Consider the following 18,404-nt stretch of genomic DNA (forward strand, 5'->3'; position numbering starts at 1 on the left):
CACAATGCTGCTGCCCAGCGTGTATCGGACAACTAAACACACATTTGCTGTCAGAATTCACTGCTGTTCCTACAGAGGTGCGTTGTTTACAAGGCTGTTAAAAACAACATGCTTTATTGACAACTTTTCTTGAAGAAAACAATGTTCGGTATATGCTTCTGTGACAAAACATAACACAATTTCATAGTCGGCAAAAAATAATACTGTCTTGATAAGAATGATCTGCACGACTTGAAACAGTTGACCACACATTTGACAAATAGAAACGTACCAAATGTAACACGTCAGTGAAATGAATAACGGCTTGTGAACCACGGACGATGTCGGAGCATGAAGTCAACAACAATCATACTGGGAAAAGCTTTCACACCATCGTGCCGTCTCGACCGAGAAAAGTTTGTGCACAACTTTGACGGTCAGAAAGTCACTCGATGTTTCCTTCTCACTCGACGAGTTACAAGGAACAACAATATGACACCAGCTGCTACGACGCGGACTGTTTCACAGACACGATGAAGCTGGCGTCTTTGACGGAAATCATAACAATGATGATTTGCTTCAACTTCTTAAAAAGTCCACACACACACACACACACACACACACACACACACACACACACGCATGCACACACACACACACAAACACTGTCTGTTATGACATTTGAAGAGCCACGAAAGAGAAGCTTTGCACCCCTTGATGGCGGCATTGTTCTCATCGTGACGAGGAGCTCTGTGGCGCTAATCCATGGCGTGCGACCTAAACATCACACGATGTAAACAAACAGTTACAAATAAATCCAAGCTGGGATGCAGATGTTCATTTAAAAAGTCTAGCGTGTCTGTGAAGCCACGTTCAAGGGAAGTGGAGAGCTCTGTAGCTCAGTGCTGCCTGATAAAAGAAATCCTACAACAGAAAGAAAGTGTAAAATCAGTGCAGTTTGTCGAGTCAGCAAATCACCCGGAAAATAGAAAAGAGTCAGTCAGACAAACTGTGTACAGCAGCTCACACACACACCGCAAAACTAACGTCAACCACATATGTAATGCAGAAGAATTAAAAAAAGGTAAGGATCCTCAAAGCTTGTTATGTACTAATCATGATGATAAATGCCATGAGGTGTTCCTCTAAAGCTGAATCTATTCTTACTCCTATGGGTGCAGCGCTTACCGCCGTCACAACAGGAATTCTGCTGGTGCCGAGCTAGAAAAGCATGCCGCTCTTCCAGTTCTCCGTGAGAATACAAAAAATGTGGAGCTGAACTTGTTCCACCGTCGCTCAGTTTGGGTGAATCATAATTTATTAAACTCTAATCATAGTCAAACCAAATAAAAAATATTTAGCATTGCATTGTAAAAGAGGCAATATGTCTAACCCCAACACTACAACACACACACACACACACTTTGCTCACACACACACACTTTGCTCTCAGTGATTGTTGGAGCTACACATTCACAATCTCAGTGAAAACAACAGAGGACCCCCCCCCCTCCTCTCCCAGTGTATGTGGCACTGCTTCGCGCTAGCTGACAGAAACATGCAGATTTTAAAACACACTGTTCCATTCACAATTGGCGGTGTCAGAGGCCACAAACCACTGCCTCCAGAACTTAATCCCCTGCGTGTGCTGAAAGTTCACCGTCACTGACCCTCCTCACTGTGCCGAGGGCGCAGGTCGGTGAGCCAAGTCCGCAGCGGCAGCAGTTTTGTAGCCGCGCCCCTGGGTGAGCGATCGTTTCCATATTGCAATTTCAAAAAGGTCTGACCTCGCCAAACAAAACAAAATAACTATCTCCGTCCTGTTGATTCCCCTTCTCTTGCTTTCTTCTACAAACCGGTGTCTCGCAGTCACTCCCCCAGTCAAGGCGTCATACGCAGAACGACAAGCTGCAGGACAGGCTGATTGAGAAGAACTCTCTTTTTGGCTCATTTGTATAAAAATCCTCATAAAAAAAATTAAAAAAAGTAAATTGGGAGAAACACAAGCTCCGTTTGCTGTAAGACGCCGGGGCCAACACTATGTGATGTTGCGCTTACTCGTCACAATCGGCCGAGCAAACTCCACAAAGTCATCGATGAGGACGGGCCAGGCCCCTGAGGGGACAGAGAGAAATAACAAAATATTAGCTACAGCTCAATATGATCTCCAAGAAGGACTGTGTGTGTGTGTGTGTGTGTGTGTGTGTGTGTACATGACATTGTCCTGCTTTCACAACCTCACCTTCCTCATCATAGTTTGACATGTCGTCCATGATCATGTTGCCAAAGTCCAGGAGGAGGTTCCACGTGTCCTTGGGGATCGAGCGCTTGTGATGCTCCTGAATGCAGCACGGCAACGGGTCAAGAGCGAGAATTAAAAGCGAATAAGATATTAGAGATCTCTGTGCATTGAAAGTCAATGTATGCATTCTCGGTTGTTTGTGGTGTTGTTGTATTTGACTGTATTCTGTCAACATGTTTGTTTTTTCTTCTTCATACGTAGTTTGAAAATGAAATTGACAGAAAATGGCAGAAATATAAAACATATTTAGATATACATCGTACTAAAAATAAACAGGGTGAAAGACTTCCTCTCTCACCAGCAGGAAGCGGTTCCAGAGATCCAAAAACTTGAAGCGACCAGTAAGAACTAGATTCCAGTAAGCAACAGCCATCTCGAGGTCTGGGACACAACGTAGACGATTTTCAACTTTTCTATTATAATAATTTAGTTTCGTCTTTTAGAATAAAATAAGAAATTGGCCAAAACCCAATGACACAAGCGTTTCTTTTTCTACATGCCCTAATGTTCCTCATGCTTACCTAAACCTTTCTGGCCGGGGTTCTTGGCAAAGTTAAAGGTAAACTGGTAGAAGTCTTTGAACTTCCCCGTGTCTTTCAGGTCCTGCTCCTGTCGGGGAAGGACCGCCTTGAGTTTCTCAGGACTGTCACAGCTAGAGGAGGCAGAGAGAGAATAATCCTGTTATTATGAGCTGCGAACACAAACCCATATTTAAAACACCGAGTCTTATTACAATGTTCATTGTCGCAGGAGACTCACATTTAACAGAATATTTTAGACCCGATATTTGGACTCATACCAAACAAACAGTCTAATCACACCTTAATAAACATATCCTTAACGTGTCGAGAGATGTGACAAAGATTGTGGATTGCAGTGTGCTCCGCGTCGCTCACCCGAGCTCAGCCATGCCATCCAGGAACTCTTTCCTGCTGAACTCGCACTGCGTGGCCGCTCTGAACTTCCACGCCACCACGAGAATGCTCATGCTCTCCGGGTCCAGCATCAGGTCGTCACAGAACTGCTGGATCCCGTCGATACCAATCTTGTTCTCATCCTGGGGGTCTGCAAAGACGACCGAGAAGAGTGAGCAAAACATGGTCGAGCAAACCGCGGCGATGCCAAACAGGAGCTCTGTGAACACCTGCCTTTGTATCGGTTGTAAAGCTGCTCCAGCTTCTTGCGGTCGACTGTGGTTTTCATGGATCCTTTGTAGTAGAGGTCTGGATTTTGGAAGTAGTTGTCTGTGGCAACCTCTAGTTTCCAGTCATTCTGCGTCAGGCAGTACACGGCCGTCCTCTCCCCGGCCTGCGTAAAGGACATGAACTGCCGAACTTTGTCCTTCTGCGAAGACTTCAACTTGTGCTGTAAAACAAGGAGGAACACAAGGTAAGGGCAGGGCTGCAGTGTCCTGTTAGGGCCCCACGCATACAAGCACATGTTCACACTGGTATCAGAATACTACCTGTCCACATTTGTTGGGAACATGCACCCTGTCAGCCCAATATCACTGAAATATTAAAGTACTTAAAAGCTGAATTTTGACAGAGGGCTTTGAGGATGTGTTAAAAAGGCAGATGTGCTTGTTGTCTTAGTTTTAGTTTTTTTACTGTTTGAGTTTAGTTTATTTCGATCAGCAAAATATACAACAATCAGAATTCAACAAAAGAAGAAAGTGGCTGACCGAAAGGGTCAAGGCTGAAGCTATCTAGCTTACAAGTGCCATAACCTATGATTTCTCAAAAAAACTTATTTCAAAGAACCATATATACAGGACTGTCTCAGAAAATTAGAATATTGTGATGAAGTTCTTTATTTTCTGTAATGCAATTAAAAAAACAAAAATGTCATGCATTCTGGATTCATTAATCAACAACTGAATTATTGCAATTTTATTATTCTTTTTATAATAAAAGTCAGGATTTAGAGTTTTTCTTTAAAGCCATAATCAGCAATATTAAAAGAATAAAAAGTTGCAATATTTCAGTTGATTTGTATGAACCAGAATGCATGACATTTTTGTTTTTTTTTTGTTTTACAAAAAAAATAAGAAACACAATATTCTAATTTTCTGAGACAGTCCTGTATATATATATATATACACATACACACATACATATGATAAAACAAAACAAACAAACCAGAATTTCAAGAACTTGTCCCCATTAACCGTTACTTATTATGCTACATCGATGCTGTTACGTCTGTACTTCTCCAGAGTCATGTCATGATTTTTACTTTCTTTGATGTCATCAGTTAACATATTCCACTGTTTCACCCCACAGACAGATACGCACATGCTTTTTAGAGTGTGCATTCGGTGTGCGTGTAACCAAATAAATAATCAAGTGATCACAAACTACGTGCTACAGGAGCACCATCACGGGCCTTCAGGATCACTGGGGGACTGGACACCTGGGACAGGTGTTGATCCATACGTGGTAAATGGGATGCACAACACACAGCCGAAACTTTCTAAAGATTCGATTTGATTTGTGTTTAAATATCCGGGACTGGAAACCTGCACACCAACACAGTTTGGCCTGGATTACGCGTCCGTTACACGTGACATGACTACAAGATCTGGTGACTTAAAAAAGTAAGACTCGTACCACGGGACGTGCAACAGCCGATACATTCGTAGAACTATTGCATTAAGGGACACGAAAACACGGTCACTTCTCAAATGCACCGCCGGCTGGTTCCGTTAGTTTACAGAAATACCTCATCGTGAGATCGAGCCGGTCATCAGGAGGATTGCACGTTTTCGCAGAAAAAGCAGACCTGATCCACCCGATGAACAAACGGCAAATTCACCGTGACAGGCCAGGGTTTGGTGACCCAGTTGTTCTAGGAAGGCGGCCGTCTGCTCCTGCAGGCTCTCTGCTGACCCCGGGAAGCCCCACAGGCTCGTTACCAAAAAGGGAAAGGTACGTGCGGCAAGTGCCCGATCTGAAAATACCAACTGACCTTCCATTTCCCTCATATTGCCGACACACATCACCCTGTCAATGCGACACTTGGCTGAGGACACCCCGACCCCCTCTACCGGCGTGTCCCCTTCGCGGTAGTAGTGACAGCCATTGTCGCTGTTTGGACTTGTTTAACGAAGTTAAACAATTGCCCTGGTTTCTCATGTTTGATATTACCTACCATTTTATCACACGCTGTTTTGGCCCACTTGATATCAAATTACACCTGGTGCGCATGCGCGAAAAGAACTGCGCTACCGTCGGGGCACCTGGTTCATGGGAAATGTAGTTCTGTGGCGCTGACATTCCACAGGACCTGAGTTTGTTCTATTACACCTTAGCTGGATGTCTTTCTGCAGTAAAAGACACCTGTCTCAGGACGAACTCTAAAAGTTTGCTCTCAAAGTGTTTCTGCTGAAAGACATCTAAGGCCCAATGTCACGACTTTATATCGAACTGTCATTACAAATATGTTCAGAGTTGCATGACATTTGATGAAACTAGTTTTGTTTTTGTTTTTTAAAAACAAAATTGTATAACGTTACGTAACCATTACAAGTAAATCGGGTGCCGCTGTCACGCGAGAGCTTGTTGACACGGTCGAGCAGGAAAACATAACACCTGAAAAACTACAACTCCCATATCAAACCTGAGCAAATGTTTCGGAAGTAATCCGAAAATCAAAGTTATCTCGACGCGATTATATCCGAAAACAAATGTGACAGCGGGTTGTCCAACATTGCTGACGTCACACCGTGGCACGTCGTGACTCGCGGTGTTCAAAGTTGCTGGTTTTAATGTACCAACTGGCTAACTTGTTTAGCCAGTGTGAGCGAAGTTGCGTTAGCTCCGCCGTCAGTGTCACGAGAGCGCGCGGGCTCGGCTGGCTGCAGCTGGTCTGACAGCTCTCTACCGGAGCTTCACGGCTTCGGAACCAACTAACGGGTTGAACCCGACACACGTTTCACTCCCACGGGGTTCGACAACGGGCGTCGCACCTACCTGGACGAAGGACCGCTAACGCTCCCTCTGCTGGCTCGAGTAATGACAGCGACGTTTGGAGGGCGAAGTAGACATGAAGTTGGTCGCCGAGTGAACCGGTGAACGTCTGCACCGACGCAGGCTCCGGCTATGTGGCAGAGGGGAGGAGTACAACAGCATGAGTGTTCCCTTCTTCCTCGGCTTCTCCTTCAGTCGTGGAGAGGAGTTGAGAGCCAGCACGGTGCAAACATTTCGCAGGTAGTCGCAAGCGTTCTGTATTAATCTTTGTTCGTTCATGTGAAAACGTCCGAGTAATCTGTGTTTGGGACATCAGACTAATTCATAGTTTCACCGCCCCTCGGGGCTTCCTGGCATAGGCCTACCAGTCACGTCTGGGGTTTGTTCTCTGCTTTCCGTGATGTTATTCTTGACTGCCATGATTTATTTTATGTTTGTATTGTAGTGATGACATTATCTTTAATATTTACAGGCTTTTAAAAATGTATTCAGCTGTTTGTATTTATCATTTTGCATAGAGTCACCACCAGTTTTTTAACAGTCAACTTCATTCATCATTATTGGACATTAAATCAATCTAACAAGTAGGCTACTGTACTTCATAACAGTTTAGAGAGGCTTGTATTTAAGTGTTATTATTCCACTATATGTCAGAGTGCTACGTTTCAGATGAGTTCTTACACACACATCAGTTGTGTATGATCAGCTTGTGAATATGACTCATTCTGGATGTAATGTTGATTTTTTGCAACAGTACCCGAGTGGCTGCAGTCCGGTCCTAGGAAGAAGGACGTAGGAGGAGTTTGGAAAGTAAACATCACTCATGCTCACAAAGGTGCGGTCCTGCGTGAGAACAAGTTGAATGCATCCAGTCATTTATTTGTAATTCATGGTGTCGGGAGAAACAGGAGAAAATTCTGTGTCCTGTAAAGCAGTTTGTTAAATTGTCTCAGTTCTGAGACTTTAAATGCAACGTCACATGAGGCAGAATAGCGAGCATTTCTGACATTTCTACAAAAGGAGGTGCTCAGTCAAGTCAAGTGCACTTAACACATAACTTCAAGGTGCAATTAGCTACTAAAGCAGCCAGTGGAGCAGTTTTTAGCCAACATTGTTTAAACGGGAGTAAATCATCTGCAGATTAGTTGAGCTATTAATCTTTGTAACATCCATGCTCTTTCTTTTTCCCTTCCCAGATCTCTTTCTCTTCGTCAATCTTCACGCCCAGGTGGAGACGGAAGCCGTGGTTTGGATGCAGGTTGTGTGTTGGCTGCTATGCCTTGGCGCGGCGGGGTCACTTGCCGTGCTGCAGAAGGAACAGGTGGCCCGGCACGCCATTAAGCTTTATCGGAGCAAAGGGGCCACACATGGCCACAGCTGGATGACCAGCAACTGCAAGCGGCTGGTGGGGCTCCTGCGTCAGAACGATGTGGTGGTCAGGAAGCTGGCAGCCGCTGCTGATGCTGTCAGACAAGACCAGACCCTTTCAGAACCAGAAAGACTCTTCCAGGTACCAGACTGACACTTCACACCAGCGGAGCAAAGGGCCACTAGAGATGTGCAGGCAGCGTTTAGCTTTACTTTGAACAAGTCTTGTCTCTTTGTGTGTTGACACAATAGCTGAACAATAACACCTGTTCACATGTGCAGAGGAGGTGCCGCGGTTGTATTGGAGCTACAACTTGTAATTATTTTCATTATTCATCAATCAGTCAATTTCTCTTTTTAGATTACTAAATTAATCTTGTGATTTAAACAAGAGCCGCTTTGTCCAACTATAAACTCAAAATGTACAATGACATTAAACAGAAAAAGCAGCATAATCTCACATTAGAGAAGCTGGAACAGGGAACATTTGCAATTTTTGCCGGATTAAAGACCATTCCTCCCATTGCAACCCACTGTTGATCTATTTTATCCATTTTCTCAGATCCAAACTCTGATGAAGACACATAAACTTCTCTTGTATAGTGTTTAAAAAAGACGATCATATACCAGGGCCTCCGTTAAAGAGGCAGTCAGATATGTGACTGTTGTTACCGGTTTCTCTCCGTTTGCATTCAGGTTCACACACTGGAGGTTTTCCAGAAGGAGATGAATGAGAGCGAGCACCTGGTGTTTCAGGCGGTGCACGGCCTGCAGAGGGCGCTGCAGGGCGACTACAGGGATGTGGTCAACATGAAGGAGAGCAGCAGGCAGAGGCTGGATGCCCTCAGGGAGGCAGCCATAAAGGTGAGGTCCTTCATGGAGGCTAACATTGGTAAGATCAGGGTTTCTCATACAAAACACATCAAATAGAAATGCATCTCAGCAAAAGGCCAAGAATCAATGTTGATCCCAGTGTGGTAATTCAATATTTCATTTACTTATTAAGTTGTGATTTAAATAATACAATTATTTGTTTGGTTAATTGGTACATTTCTTTGTCTCTAAAATGTAAAAAATACTTAAAGTGCCGTCACAGATTTTGGAAGTCCAAAGTGACGTCTTGTCTTGTTTTACCTAGCAACAGCCTAAAAACTCAGAGATATGGGATTTAAAAACAAAATTTAAACATGAAAAAGCTGCAAATCTTCACATTTGACGATATGAACCATTCTGGATCCAAACAACACAAATTGCCTTTTTTATTTTCGCTCGACTAAACAACTTGCATAACTGATCGATTATTAAAAAAAGATCGATCAAATAATCTAACACTAGCTTCGGTTCTAGATAATATCATTGTTGCCCAAATTATTGATTTCAGGCAGATCGTAATTAAAAACTATAAACAAATCATATTTTGATAATGATAACTTTATTTATATAGCACCTTTAAAAACAAAGTTTACAAAGTGCTCTACAGAGAATCAAGGCGAAACAAATAGAATGGTAAGATACAAATATAAAATAAAAAACAGACAAACTAAATTAGGGGAACCAAAGAACTGCATGAAAGGACGACATCACTTAAACGCTGTTCTATAAAAATAGGTTTTAAGAAGTGATTTAAACAAAGTTACTGATGTATGACAATAAAAGAGAAATGTTCCGATATTTACTTCAACCTTCCACCCATTTTTGTAAAGCTACTTGCTAATACACACCTCTATTGGGCTTTCTCGCCCCTCAGGAGGAGCAGGAGTATGTGGAGCTGGTGGCGGCTGAGAAGCACCAGCAGGAAGCTGTGAAGAGCGCTTTAGCCCAGAATAAGACTCTGTCCATGCTGGATGAGATCCTAGAGGACGTCAGGAAGGCAGCAGACCGGCTGGAGGAGGAGATCGAGGAGCACGCCTTCGACAACAACAAACAGGTCAGTACAATAGTATTGACACCAGCGGACTTGTGACTGCAAATAAACGTTCTTGTTCGACAAAGCATCACATTGTGCCTCCTTCTCTGCAGATGCAAGGAGTAAACGTAGAGGCAGTGTTGAGAGTGGCGGATGATGAGGAGAATGGCGGGAAGAGGAAGAACAAGCAGAAGGATGTGGAGGATGACCTGGGTCTGAGCATGCTCATCGACTCGCAGAACAACCAGTATGTCCTGACCAAACCCAGAGACTCCACGATGCCAAGAGCAGACCATCACTTCATCAAGGTCAGGTCATTCCCCCGCTCAGATGAGATGCTTTTTTATTCAGAAGAAGTGGAAGCTCTGAGTAGTTTTGAATCCTCCATAATGTGAAGAGTAGGACTGTTTCTCATCGTTCGTACAGCTGAACCGTTCTGTGTGTGCAGGACTTGGTGTCGGTGGTGATGCTGTCGCTGCCCTGTGGGTGGATTTGCTCTCTGGTCGGACTTCCTCCCATGTTTGGATATATCATCTGTGGGGTCCTCCTAGGTCCATCTGGCCTCAACAGCATCAAGGTGTGTGTGTGTGTGTCTTTTAAAAATGCCACCAGTCTGTGCTAGTTGTTCATGTCGGTCTCTGTCTTGCAGTCCATGGTCCAGGTGGAAACTCTGGGGGAGTTGGGTGTGTTCTTCACTCTCTTCCTGGTGGGATTGGAGTTCTCACCTGAGCGACTCCGAAAGGTAAACAAGTGTTTGGACTGAAGTTGGGCAATAAAGTCATTTTTCTTCAAAGTTTAATTCTGCAAGCAGTGCAAGACTTTTAAGTAAGCAGCTCACAATGTCATGTTTTTTTGTTTTGAGCATGCGCATTAAAATGACCTCAAACTTGATTTTGATAATATTAGTGACTGAATGAGCAAGGCGTTGGCATTTTAATGTCTTTTTTTACAGTGATTTTTGTAGAAGCCTTCGATGACAGAAGCTCTTTAAACATCCACATTGTTTGATTGTAAGGCTAAAAATCTTGTAAGGCCAAATATGTTAGATAATGTTAATTGAAAATCTCCTTCCTTTAAAGAAATCACTTTATGTCCCTGAATGTTTTAACTGATGCAAAAAAAATTTCATTATAATTGTCATAGATAAGAATATTACTGCTTTTTCTTAGTTATGTACTTTATAAAGTGGGCTGATACACATACTGCGTGTGTGTGTGTGTGTAGGTATGGAAGACATCAGTCCAGGGGTCGTGCTCCCTGAGTTTGCTGATGGTTGGTGCCGGTTTGTTGTGGGGACAGGTCCTGCATATTCGACCCACCCAGACTGTCTTCATTTCCACTTGCCTCTCTCTGTCCAGCACTCCGCTAGTGTCTCGCTTCCTGGCGGGGGGGAGCAGAGTGGAGAAAGAAGGTATCTTCATTAGAACAATTGTATTCGAAAAAGATCTTGATGACACAATGATCATAATGTGTGTGTGTGTCAGGTGAACTGGACTACAGCAGCGTTCTCCTCGGGATGTTGGTGATGCAAGATGTTCAGCTCGGTCTCTTCATCGCTGTCATGCCGACTCTGATCCAGGCACAGAGAGGAGACTTGGACAGGTCAGTTTGCCGTTTTTCTTTTGTGTGTTTCCTCTCTCAAACAAACAGACACAACTTTTATTTTTATTTATCTGGTGTTCCCTTTGTGAATCTCAGCTTCCTGTTTGGAAGTCTCCACGTGCTTTACCTCCTGGCTCAGGTCCTGGTCTCTCTGGCTGCTGTACTGCTGCTGTGTTTGTTCCTCAAGTCCTTCCTGATTGGCCCGTATTACAAGAAGCTGCATGCTGAGAGCAAAGGCAACAAAGAGATCCTGGTGCTGGGGATGGCAGCGTTTGTCTTCTTCATGCTGACGGTATGCACTTTGCTTTGAACCGGCATTCCTCTCCAAACCTCTGGTCTTGTTTCTAACGGTGCAGTATTATTTAATCTCCCCTGAAGAAGCTGTTATTGTTGGTTTCATTTCTCGCTGACTGATACTCTAGGTGACAGAGTTTTTGGGTATTTCCATGGAGCTGGGCTGTTTCCTGGCTGGAGCGCTGCTGTCCACACAGGGTCACATGGTTACCGCGGAGGTCATGGGATGCATCGAGCCAATCAGAGATTTCCTCGCCATCATCTTCTTCGCATCAATCGGTCGGACGCAGCATGTCAATTGAAGACAGAACCCAGCTTTGTGATCATGTTCCATTTATTTACATCACATCCCTGAATCATCTCGTGTGTTTGTGCGACGCTGCAGGTCTCCATGTGTTCCCGATGTTCGTGCTGTATGAACTCACCATCCTGGTGGTGCTGACACTCTCACTCGTCATTATGAAGGTGCAGCACCGTTTCTCTGTTTTTGCTCCTCTCCGTCTGCTGTTCACCTTTTCCACGCTCTCAGTTCTTCCTCTCTCCACTTTACTCCTGATTTTCCTCCCAGTTCGTGATGGCCGTACTGGTGCTGTCGGTCATCTTGCCTCCGGGCTCTCGACACATACGTTGGATTGTCTCAGCCGGTCTGGCTCAGGTCAGCGAATTCTCCTTCGTCTTGAGCAGCCGTGCGCGTCGTGCTGGCATCATCTCCAGAGAGGTGTGTGTGTGTGTGTGTGTGTGTGTCTTTTTTATATTCACTGCTGGACTTTTTCTTTGGTCCAATTGATTTTTTAAATTTCATTTGTTTTTATTATTGTTGATTTCTAATTTGCCGACTTGTGTGTATTTTCATTATCAATGAATTTATCAATTATCATTTTTGGATTAATCAATTAACTGTTTACTCTACATGCCCAAGATTACTTTTTCAAATTTTCAACAAGCTTTGTATGGCAAAAACCATAAATATGCAGCTTAAAGAGGATGGAAGAGCAGCAAATCCTTCAGAGGCTCAAATCAAAGAATACATCATTTCTTTATTAATGCATGATTTCACAACTGTGTTATTTTAAGGCTGGTCCTGATAGAAAATACGTAAAATCTAATAGTTCAAATCTAATAATTGAGCTAAAACAGAGGAGTAAGCTCTGTTTTTTGGTAGGAAATAGTAAAAAAATACCAATAATTTATAATCCATCTACTTTTGACATCTCCCTCTGCTCAGGTGTACCTGCTGGTTCTCAGTGTCACCACCCTCAGTTTGCTGCTGGCACCAGTGCTGTGGAGAGTCACCATGCACAAGTGGGTTCCCCAGGCCGAACGAAAAACCATCACATGACCGGACCGGCTTCAGGGACAAACGGTTCCTCGGGAACTCTTTCAAAACCGGCAGCGAGACGAAAGAGAAAAGTCTTAATTGTCCATTTAGAAAGACTGACGGCGGTTTCTCCACGTCAGGAGCATCAAACCTTGACGAGCAGAGAACTGATACTCTTTATGGTCTTATTTATTAACCTGTGCCAAAATAAGTAGATAATGTCTGATAAAGTGCGACATGGTTAAAAACATTGAGTAAAGGCTCCACATTATCTGAGTTTATAGAATCACTGAAAGGAAGCCCACCTGCTCCGTCATTCACTGGAATAGCACAATGACATCCTCCCAGTTCTGATGCCTTTCTTCCTTTACGAAGAAATACTTTCTCTCTACTGTCTGTATGAATGCAAGTCAGTGGAATTCCTCTTTACTTTTCTTTTCATTCCTTGTAACAATCACTGTGACTAAATCTGAAGCTTTAACTTCACATTTAGAATGTTTTTTTTATTTTTGTAGAGGAAACTTTGCACTGCCTCCATTTTTCCTAAAAATTCCTCCTGAAGTGCAAACTTTCCATCCGCTCCATTTAATCGATGGTTCTTTAGTTCATTGAAAATATTGTACGACTGAATTAAGCTGTGAGGACGGTCTTTAATGTTACATGAAATATTTATTCTCCAAAGACTATACCCATCTTAGCTATTTAGTTTCTCGTCAACTCTAATAATACATATAAACTGGTATAATACACATTTGTAAAAGTAAATAATGGAGATAATGAAATATTAGAGAGCAGCTAACAAGAAGAGATAATGCTCATCACAAAGAATTTACTGATGTTACATTTAATAGGAAAGTCCTGCACTTGTTACCGTTGAATGTCGCCCTGTCTTCCTCCTTGTCTCCGCCAACACAATGTAGAAACGGCCATGGCACAAAGAAAGGCGGTTTATCAAAATGTTTATCAAATAAAAAAATTGTCATGTATTTTTTAATTGTTGAATTCATTTATGTATTAAAAAAAAGATGACAAGAATTCTCTTGGTTGTACTCTTTATTTACTCTGTTCCCAGAAGTACTTTATCCGGAGTATATGAAAAATAATTGTCTAATCATAGTAAGATGCAAACAAAAGCAACTAACAACCTAATAGCTCAAAAGAAAACCATCTCTTTCATCCCCTCGAACAATACGAGAATCTCTCCCTCTCACATTTCTCTGCAATTTCTCTATTTTGTGTTTTGATTTACGAACATCCTTTTATTCATTTGATTGACACATTTTAATTATCCAGGTGGTCAGCGGGCCGACTCATACTGAGGGTCACCCTCTGGTGTGTGCACTGGGCACAGTGCTGAGTTCTTAATAACCATAACATTCATTCGTGTGTGTGTGTGTGTGTATATAAAATGTAAGTTGATAACTAACACACTACAGTTAGCAGATTTGTGAGTAATATCATCTATTAGTATTGTTGATGGTAACAAGAAAAGAAAAAAAGACTCCAGATATTTTTCTGCTTTAGTAACAACTTTGTCTGACGGTTTTGGATATCTGCATGAGCCACGTTGGGCAACATGTTCGGCAGTGTTTAAAAAAAGGTAGTTTCCGTTTGACGATACTTTCTTGAATATGAGGAGAGAGAGTTGGTGTGAGTCAGGTTACATAACCACAAATTAAGATTTTATTTGCTATGTCATAGGTACAAAATTCAGATGTCAAAGAAGGTCATGAATCAAACAGCAAAGCATGAGAGACATTCACAAGTGGGCCTAACCTATGGAATAAAGGTGATTAAATGGTTGGAGTTGTGTGATTATGGGATATCGGAGTATCTTCTCATTTCAGAGCTTTGAGTGTGAAGGTGACTTTTCCCTCGTAGGGGTCGTGGAAGTTTTCATAGCTGATCTGTTTGGAGACCACTCTGCACTGGATCTTGGCGTGCTTCTCTTTGATCAGGTTGAACCGAACAGCCACCAGCGGGTTGACATAGGTAGGCTGACGAAAAGGAGGCAAAGCAGAGGATGGTGCTATTTCATTTGTGTGTTTTTGAAGAATAACTTGATATTTTGGGAAATATTATTTTGTCCCTTCCTTGCAGAGACTTAAATGAGCAGATCAGTACCACAAGCTGCTGCTAATCTTATTAGCTTCTCATTATGACGACACACAGTTGGAAGCAGCTAACTTTTCCTTCTACTACCACCGGTACATTTTACAAATTAACATATCTTGTGTGTTTACAAGAAATAATAATCATAACATATCTTTTATGGGTAAAAACTGAAGAGTTACAAGGACACTTTTGTTTTCATGGGTTGGGTCAGGACTTATTGTCACAGTTATGTTGCCAAACAACCATCAGAGACTGCAGGAAGTCACTTTAAAGTCTCATTTTGACCTTTGACCTTTGGACACAGCCAGGCGAGCTGCTCTCCCTGTTTCCAGTCTCTGCTAAACTAAGCTCACCTCCTGCTGGTTTCGAATATATATTTACCGTACGGACTTCTTGAGACATCTTTTTAAATATATTTTCCAATATGTCAAACTTTTTTTTACATTTCCAAACTTAATATGAATAACTGGAAGCTGTTGGTGCTTGGTGGGACTCAAGTCTGTAACTCAGGCCAACTTTTAAAGAGCACATCTTTGAGGACATAAAAAGATCTTCGTTCTCTCTCACCTGTGCCAAATTTCCATAGAATGGGAAGTAAGATAAATCCATAGTTCCATTTGTAGGGAAATACTCGATATTGTCCACATTGTCGTGTCCGTCCTAAACACACACACACACACGCACACACACACACACACACACACACAGGATTTCATGAGGTTTAATGGAGACCAGTTTACTCGCCATAAGTAAAACAGCCTAAGAAAACCGTGCGAATGACCTCAACCAAGGAGGTTATGTTTTGAGCTGTTTGTCAGCAGGAATTCAGATCAAATCAAACATGTTGGAAGGGTTTAGCATGAGGAAGAAAGAACTTATGACATTTCGGATCAGAGCCGAATCACAGGGCGGATACACACGTTATTTTTCATTTATGTATACGGCCTTGGCGGAGGTGCGTGCTCTCCGAGTAATCATTTAGTTTTTCATGTGAACCTGAAGGAGATTTTAAGCCTGAAAGAAATCAACCTCAGCACAGAAACTGCCATTATAGGAGACGGTCTTTGTTACCAACTGGAGTTGTTGCGTTTGAAACATATGGTTGTTTATCAGGCATGAAGGTTCTAATGAAGAGTTGCATTATGGGAAATGTAGGATCCAGTGTTATTGGAGCTTGGCCCATACTGAGACGAAAAGTCTAATGCACCTGACGCATCAACTATGATATTATTATGAACGTTGTATCCAACTTTAGAGAAGTACAGGACTAAATCACTGGCATAGGCCGGAAAATAAAGACATTTCTTTAATGCCTGCTGTTAAAGTCGGTATAAGCAGTTGTTGCTCACCAGGACAGTGCATTTGACATAAGGTGGAGACTTGGTGTGGTTAGTGGGCAAAAAGTTGATGATCTGCAGAAAGAGAACAGAAGATATGCCTTTTGTCATTCCTATTCAATCTGATATTCTTTTATGTACAGCATGGCCCAATCGTCCCAAACGTGCTCACAAAGTTATTCAGTAGTTACACTTACCCTGTTCATCTTGATGATGACACAAGGCATGGTGCAGTTGTAGCCAAAGGTCGGGTCCTCAAGTCCTGAGCAGGCTCCCAGCATGCTTTGCGTGAAGGGACACGCCCACTTGGTGTGGTTCGGGGCAGAGAAGGTGTTCTGGATGAAGTACTTTCCCTTTGTGCAGTTATACGTGTTACATTCAAGCTGCTTGGTGTCATTGTAAGCTGTCAAAGAAAGACAGAAAGAAAGAGTTTGATGTCTTGTTTGGTGTTAGACATTAAGGTGTGTCCATCATGGTCGAGTGAGTAAATACTAACGCTTCAGGAACTCATCCATGATGTTCCTCATTTTCATCCAGCTGGCCTTGTCTGATGTGTTGTAGGTGATTTCAACAATTTCCTCCCCGTAGGTGTCCGGCCACACCATGACCCCTGAACAGTGAAGCAACTGCTGGTTAACTGAGGCTTAATTCAAGTTGTCACTGTCTTAACTCATGTTGTTGTTGTTGTTGTTGTTGTTGTTGTTGTGTTACCCGGAGATTTTAACCGATCTTGGTAGTCCGGAGCGTACGGATCCAAAGTGTACATGAGCGTCCAGATGGCCAGAGAAAAGAGGGCCGTCATCACCACGTAGAAGGCGGCATAATACAGACTGATGTACACTGTAAAAGAGAGGTCGTGTTTCCTATTAGCAGGGTAACATGTTCATGGCCCTCAGGAGGAGGACGCTCGTTTAAAGATCGGTGTGTACAGTAGAATAGAGACGGAGGAAAATGTCTGTCCACCTTCATAGAGGTCAAAGTGTCCTCTGTCGATATGATCTCAATATATGTGATTGTAAGATCAAACAGAGGGGGGGAGGGCTTTGACAACAGCAGCCTAATCGCTCTTCGTCAAACATACACACTCTAGGACAGAAAGAGTCACGCCGAATTGTTTGTACAAGTTCATGATAGTTTATCTTTCACTGCAGCACATACACACACACACACACACACACACACACACACACACACACACACACACATAGGGTTACATTGCTTGCATGGATGTGGTGCATCATTTACATCGCAATGCTCACATGAATTGAACATTATATGCATTTATTTTTCAGTTACTTCCAAGCTGCTTTGCCAGTTTAAATTATAATCACAATAATATATGAGGATCTCATCACATTTAAAGCAGAGATTTAAGATAACAACGCTGCACTATTTCATGTATTCAATTATAATCCTTTTCTTTTCTTTTTTTAAATACATATTTGTATATTTAATTGTTGGAGGGAGCGACTGCTTCACTGACTTACTTGAACAAATTTAAAATAGTTTAAGAAATTGAACAGCTTATTAATTCAACTCGAAGGGCCTTCTGAAGGCAACAGCAAGTAGCCAATAGTAAAGTGTTTCTCAGCTGGTTGAATAGATGTTGCCTAAATGTTTGGGAGCATTGTTTACCAATTCAAAAAGATGCAATACGGCAAAGAGATGAGTCGACCCTCACCAGCAGAGAGGAATGGCACTAAGCAGTGCGACAAACTACCGTTATGAATGATACCTGCAGACTCGTGTTCAATACGGAGCCACTGCACTGTATTATATTATGTGATGGAGCACAAGAGAGGTTAATGAAGTTATAATTACCCCATTTCTCTGGTGTTCTCCCCATGAACGTCCCCTCGTCAGAGTTCCAGAGGAAACGACCGAAGTCTTCACATTTTTGCCCACACGTCCTCTTCTCCTTCAAGGTGGCCATGGTGAGACCTTTTCTTCCCTTCACTCAACTTCACCTTTTACTTCTCTTCCTCTCCCCCTCACTGGAAAGTGAAACCCTAATATTTGTTTCTCCTCTCTCCTTCCAGTCCCTCCCCAAATAATTGGAGGCCCTTTCAGTCGTGAGCTTATGTCTTGGCCCCTGTCTCACTCTCTCCTCCAGTCATTTAAGCTAAAGCTCCCTGGACGTCGCTCCAGAGTGTGATGAACGCGTTATCTCGTATTCACTATTTATAAGGCCAAGATAAGGTGGGCATGCTGG

At 42.7% G+C, this 18,404-nt stretch overlaps 3 protein-coding genes across 6 annotated transcripts; 1 reads left to right on the forward strand and 2 right to left on the reverse strand.

Moving 5' to 3' along the window:
* Positions 1 to 97: 97 nt before the first annotated feature.
* dcun1d2b (DCN1, defective in cullin neddylation 1, domain containing 2b) lies at positions 98 to 6,344 on the reverse strand. 2 transcript variants are annotated; one of them, XM_056412080.1, is made up of 7 exons: positions 6,256 to 6,344; positions 3,430 to 3,646; positions 3,178 to 3,346; positions 2,803 to 2,933; positions 2,580 to 2,662; positions 2,222 to 2,318; positions 98 to 2,094 (listed from the first exon to the last, which is right to left on the reverse strand). In XM_056412080.1, exons 2-7 carry the CDS (start codon positions 3,602 to 3,604, stop codon positions 2,018 to 2,020), a joined length of 732 nt encoding a protein of 243 aa, XP_056268055.1. In that variant the 5' UTR covers positions 3,605 to 3,646; positions 6,256 to 6,344; the 3' UTR covers positions 98 to 2,017. The 2 variants fall into 2 exon arrangements, with proteins under 2 accessions (XP_056268055.1, XP_056268057.1); XM_056412082.1 differs by lacking the exon at positions 6,256 to 6,344 and adding an exon at positions 5,006 to 5,090.
* Positions 5,122 to 13,775, forward strand: tmco3 (transmembrane and coiled-coil domains 3). 3 transcript variants are annotated; one of them, XM_056412077.1, is made up of 15 exons: positions 5,122 to 5,211; positions 7,007 to 7,087; positions 7,449 to 7,762; positions 8,317 to 8,484; positions 9,368 to 9,547; positions 9,640 to 9,834; positions 9,975 to 10,103; positions 10,176 to 10,268; positions 10,751 to 10,937; positions 11,011 to 11,128; positions 11,225 to 11,420; positions 11,551 to 11,701; positions 11,808 to 11,887; positions 11,991 to 12,140; positions 12,648 to 13,775. In XM_056412077.1, the coding sequence occupies exons 3-15, from the start codon at positions 7,505 to 7,507 to the stop codon at positions 12,759 to 12,761; spliced, it is 2,019 nt and encodes a 672-aa protein (XP_056268052.1). In that variant the 5' UTR covers positions 5,122 to 5,211; positions 7,007 to 7,087; positions 7,449 to 7,504; the 3' UTR covers positions 12,762 to 13,775. The 3 variants fall into 3 exon arrangements, with proteins under 3 accessions (XP_056268052.1, XP_056268053.1, XP_056268051.1); XM_056412078.1 differs by lacking the exon at positions 5,122 to 5,211 and adding an exon at positions 5,934 to 6,495; XM_056412076.1 differs by lacking the exon at positions 5,122 to 5,211 and adding an exon at positions 5,934 to 6,492.
* A 614-nt stretch (positions 13,776 to 14,389) lies between these two features.
* Positions 14,390 to 18,353, reverse strand: LOC130192268 (potassium-transporting ATPase subunit beta-like). The gene is made up of 7 exons (XM_056412079.1): positions 18,014 to 18,353; positions 16,904 to 17,032; positions 16,689 to 16,802; positions 16,390 to 16,595; positions 16,205 to 16,267; positions 15,423 to 15,515; positions 14,390 to 14,737 (listed from the first exon to the last, which is right to left on the reverse strand). Exons 1-7 carry the CDS (start codon positions 18,123 to 18,125, stop codon positions 14,579 to 14,581), a joined length of 876 nt encoding a protein of 291 aa, XP_056268054.1. The 5' UTR covers positions 18,126 to 18,353; the 3' UTR covers positions 14,390 to 14,578.
* Between the last annotated feature and the right edge of the window lie 51 nt (positions 18,354 to 18,404).

Source organism: Pseudoliparis swirei, chromosome 4 (assembly GCF_029220125.1).
Source record: "Pseudoliparis swirei isolate HS2019 ecotype Mariana Trench chromosome 4, NWPU_hadal_v1, whole genome shotgun sequence".
Classification (NCBI taxonomy): Eukaryota; Metazoa; Chordata; class Actinopteri; order Perciformes; family Liparidae; genus Pseudoliparis; species Pseudoliparis swirei.

Coding starts and splice junctions, on each gene's coding strand:
- dcun1d2b (XM_056412080.1), bottom strand. CDS start 3,604: ATGTCCTTTACGCAGGCCGGGGAGAGGACGGCCGTGTACTGCCTGACG. Junction 2,663..2,802: donor CCCCGGCCAGAAAGGTTTAG/GTAAGCATGAGG, acceptor GTTGTGTCCCAG/ACCTCGAGATGGCTGTTGCT. Junction 2,095..2,221: donor GTCAAACTATGATGAGGAAG/GTGAGGTTGTGA, acceptor CTGTCCCCTCAG/GGGCCTGGCCCGTCCTCATC.
- tmco3 (XM_056412077.1), top strand. CDS start 7,505: ATGCAGGTTGTGTGTTGGCTGCTATGCCTTGGCGCGGCGGGGTCACTT. Junction 10,938..11,010: donor GAGCAGAGTGGAGAAAGAAG/GTATCTTCATTA, acceptor TGTGTGTGTCAG/GTGAACTGGACTACAGCAGC. Junction 12,141..12,647: donor CTGGCATCATCTCCAGAGAG/GTGTGTGTGTGT, acceptor CCCTCTGCTCAG/GTGTACCTGCTGGTTCTCAG.
- LOC130192268 (XM_056412079.1), bottom strand. CDS start 18,125: ATGGCCACCTTGAAGGAGAAGAGGACGTGTGGGCAAAAATGTGAAGAC. Junction 16,803..16,903: donor AGATCGGTTAAAATCTCCGG/GTAACACAACAA, acceptor TTCACTGTTCAG/GGGTCATGGTGTGGCCGGAC. Junction 16,268..16,389: donor TCATCATCAAGATGAACAGG/GTAAGTGTAACT, acceptor CTCTTTCTGCAG/ATCATCAACTTTTTGCCCAC.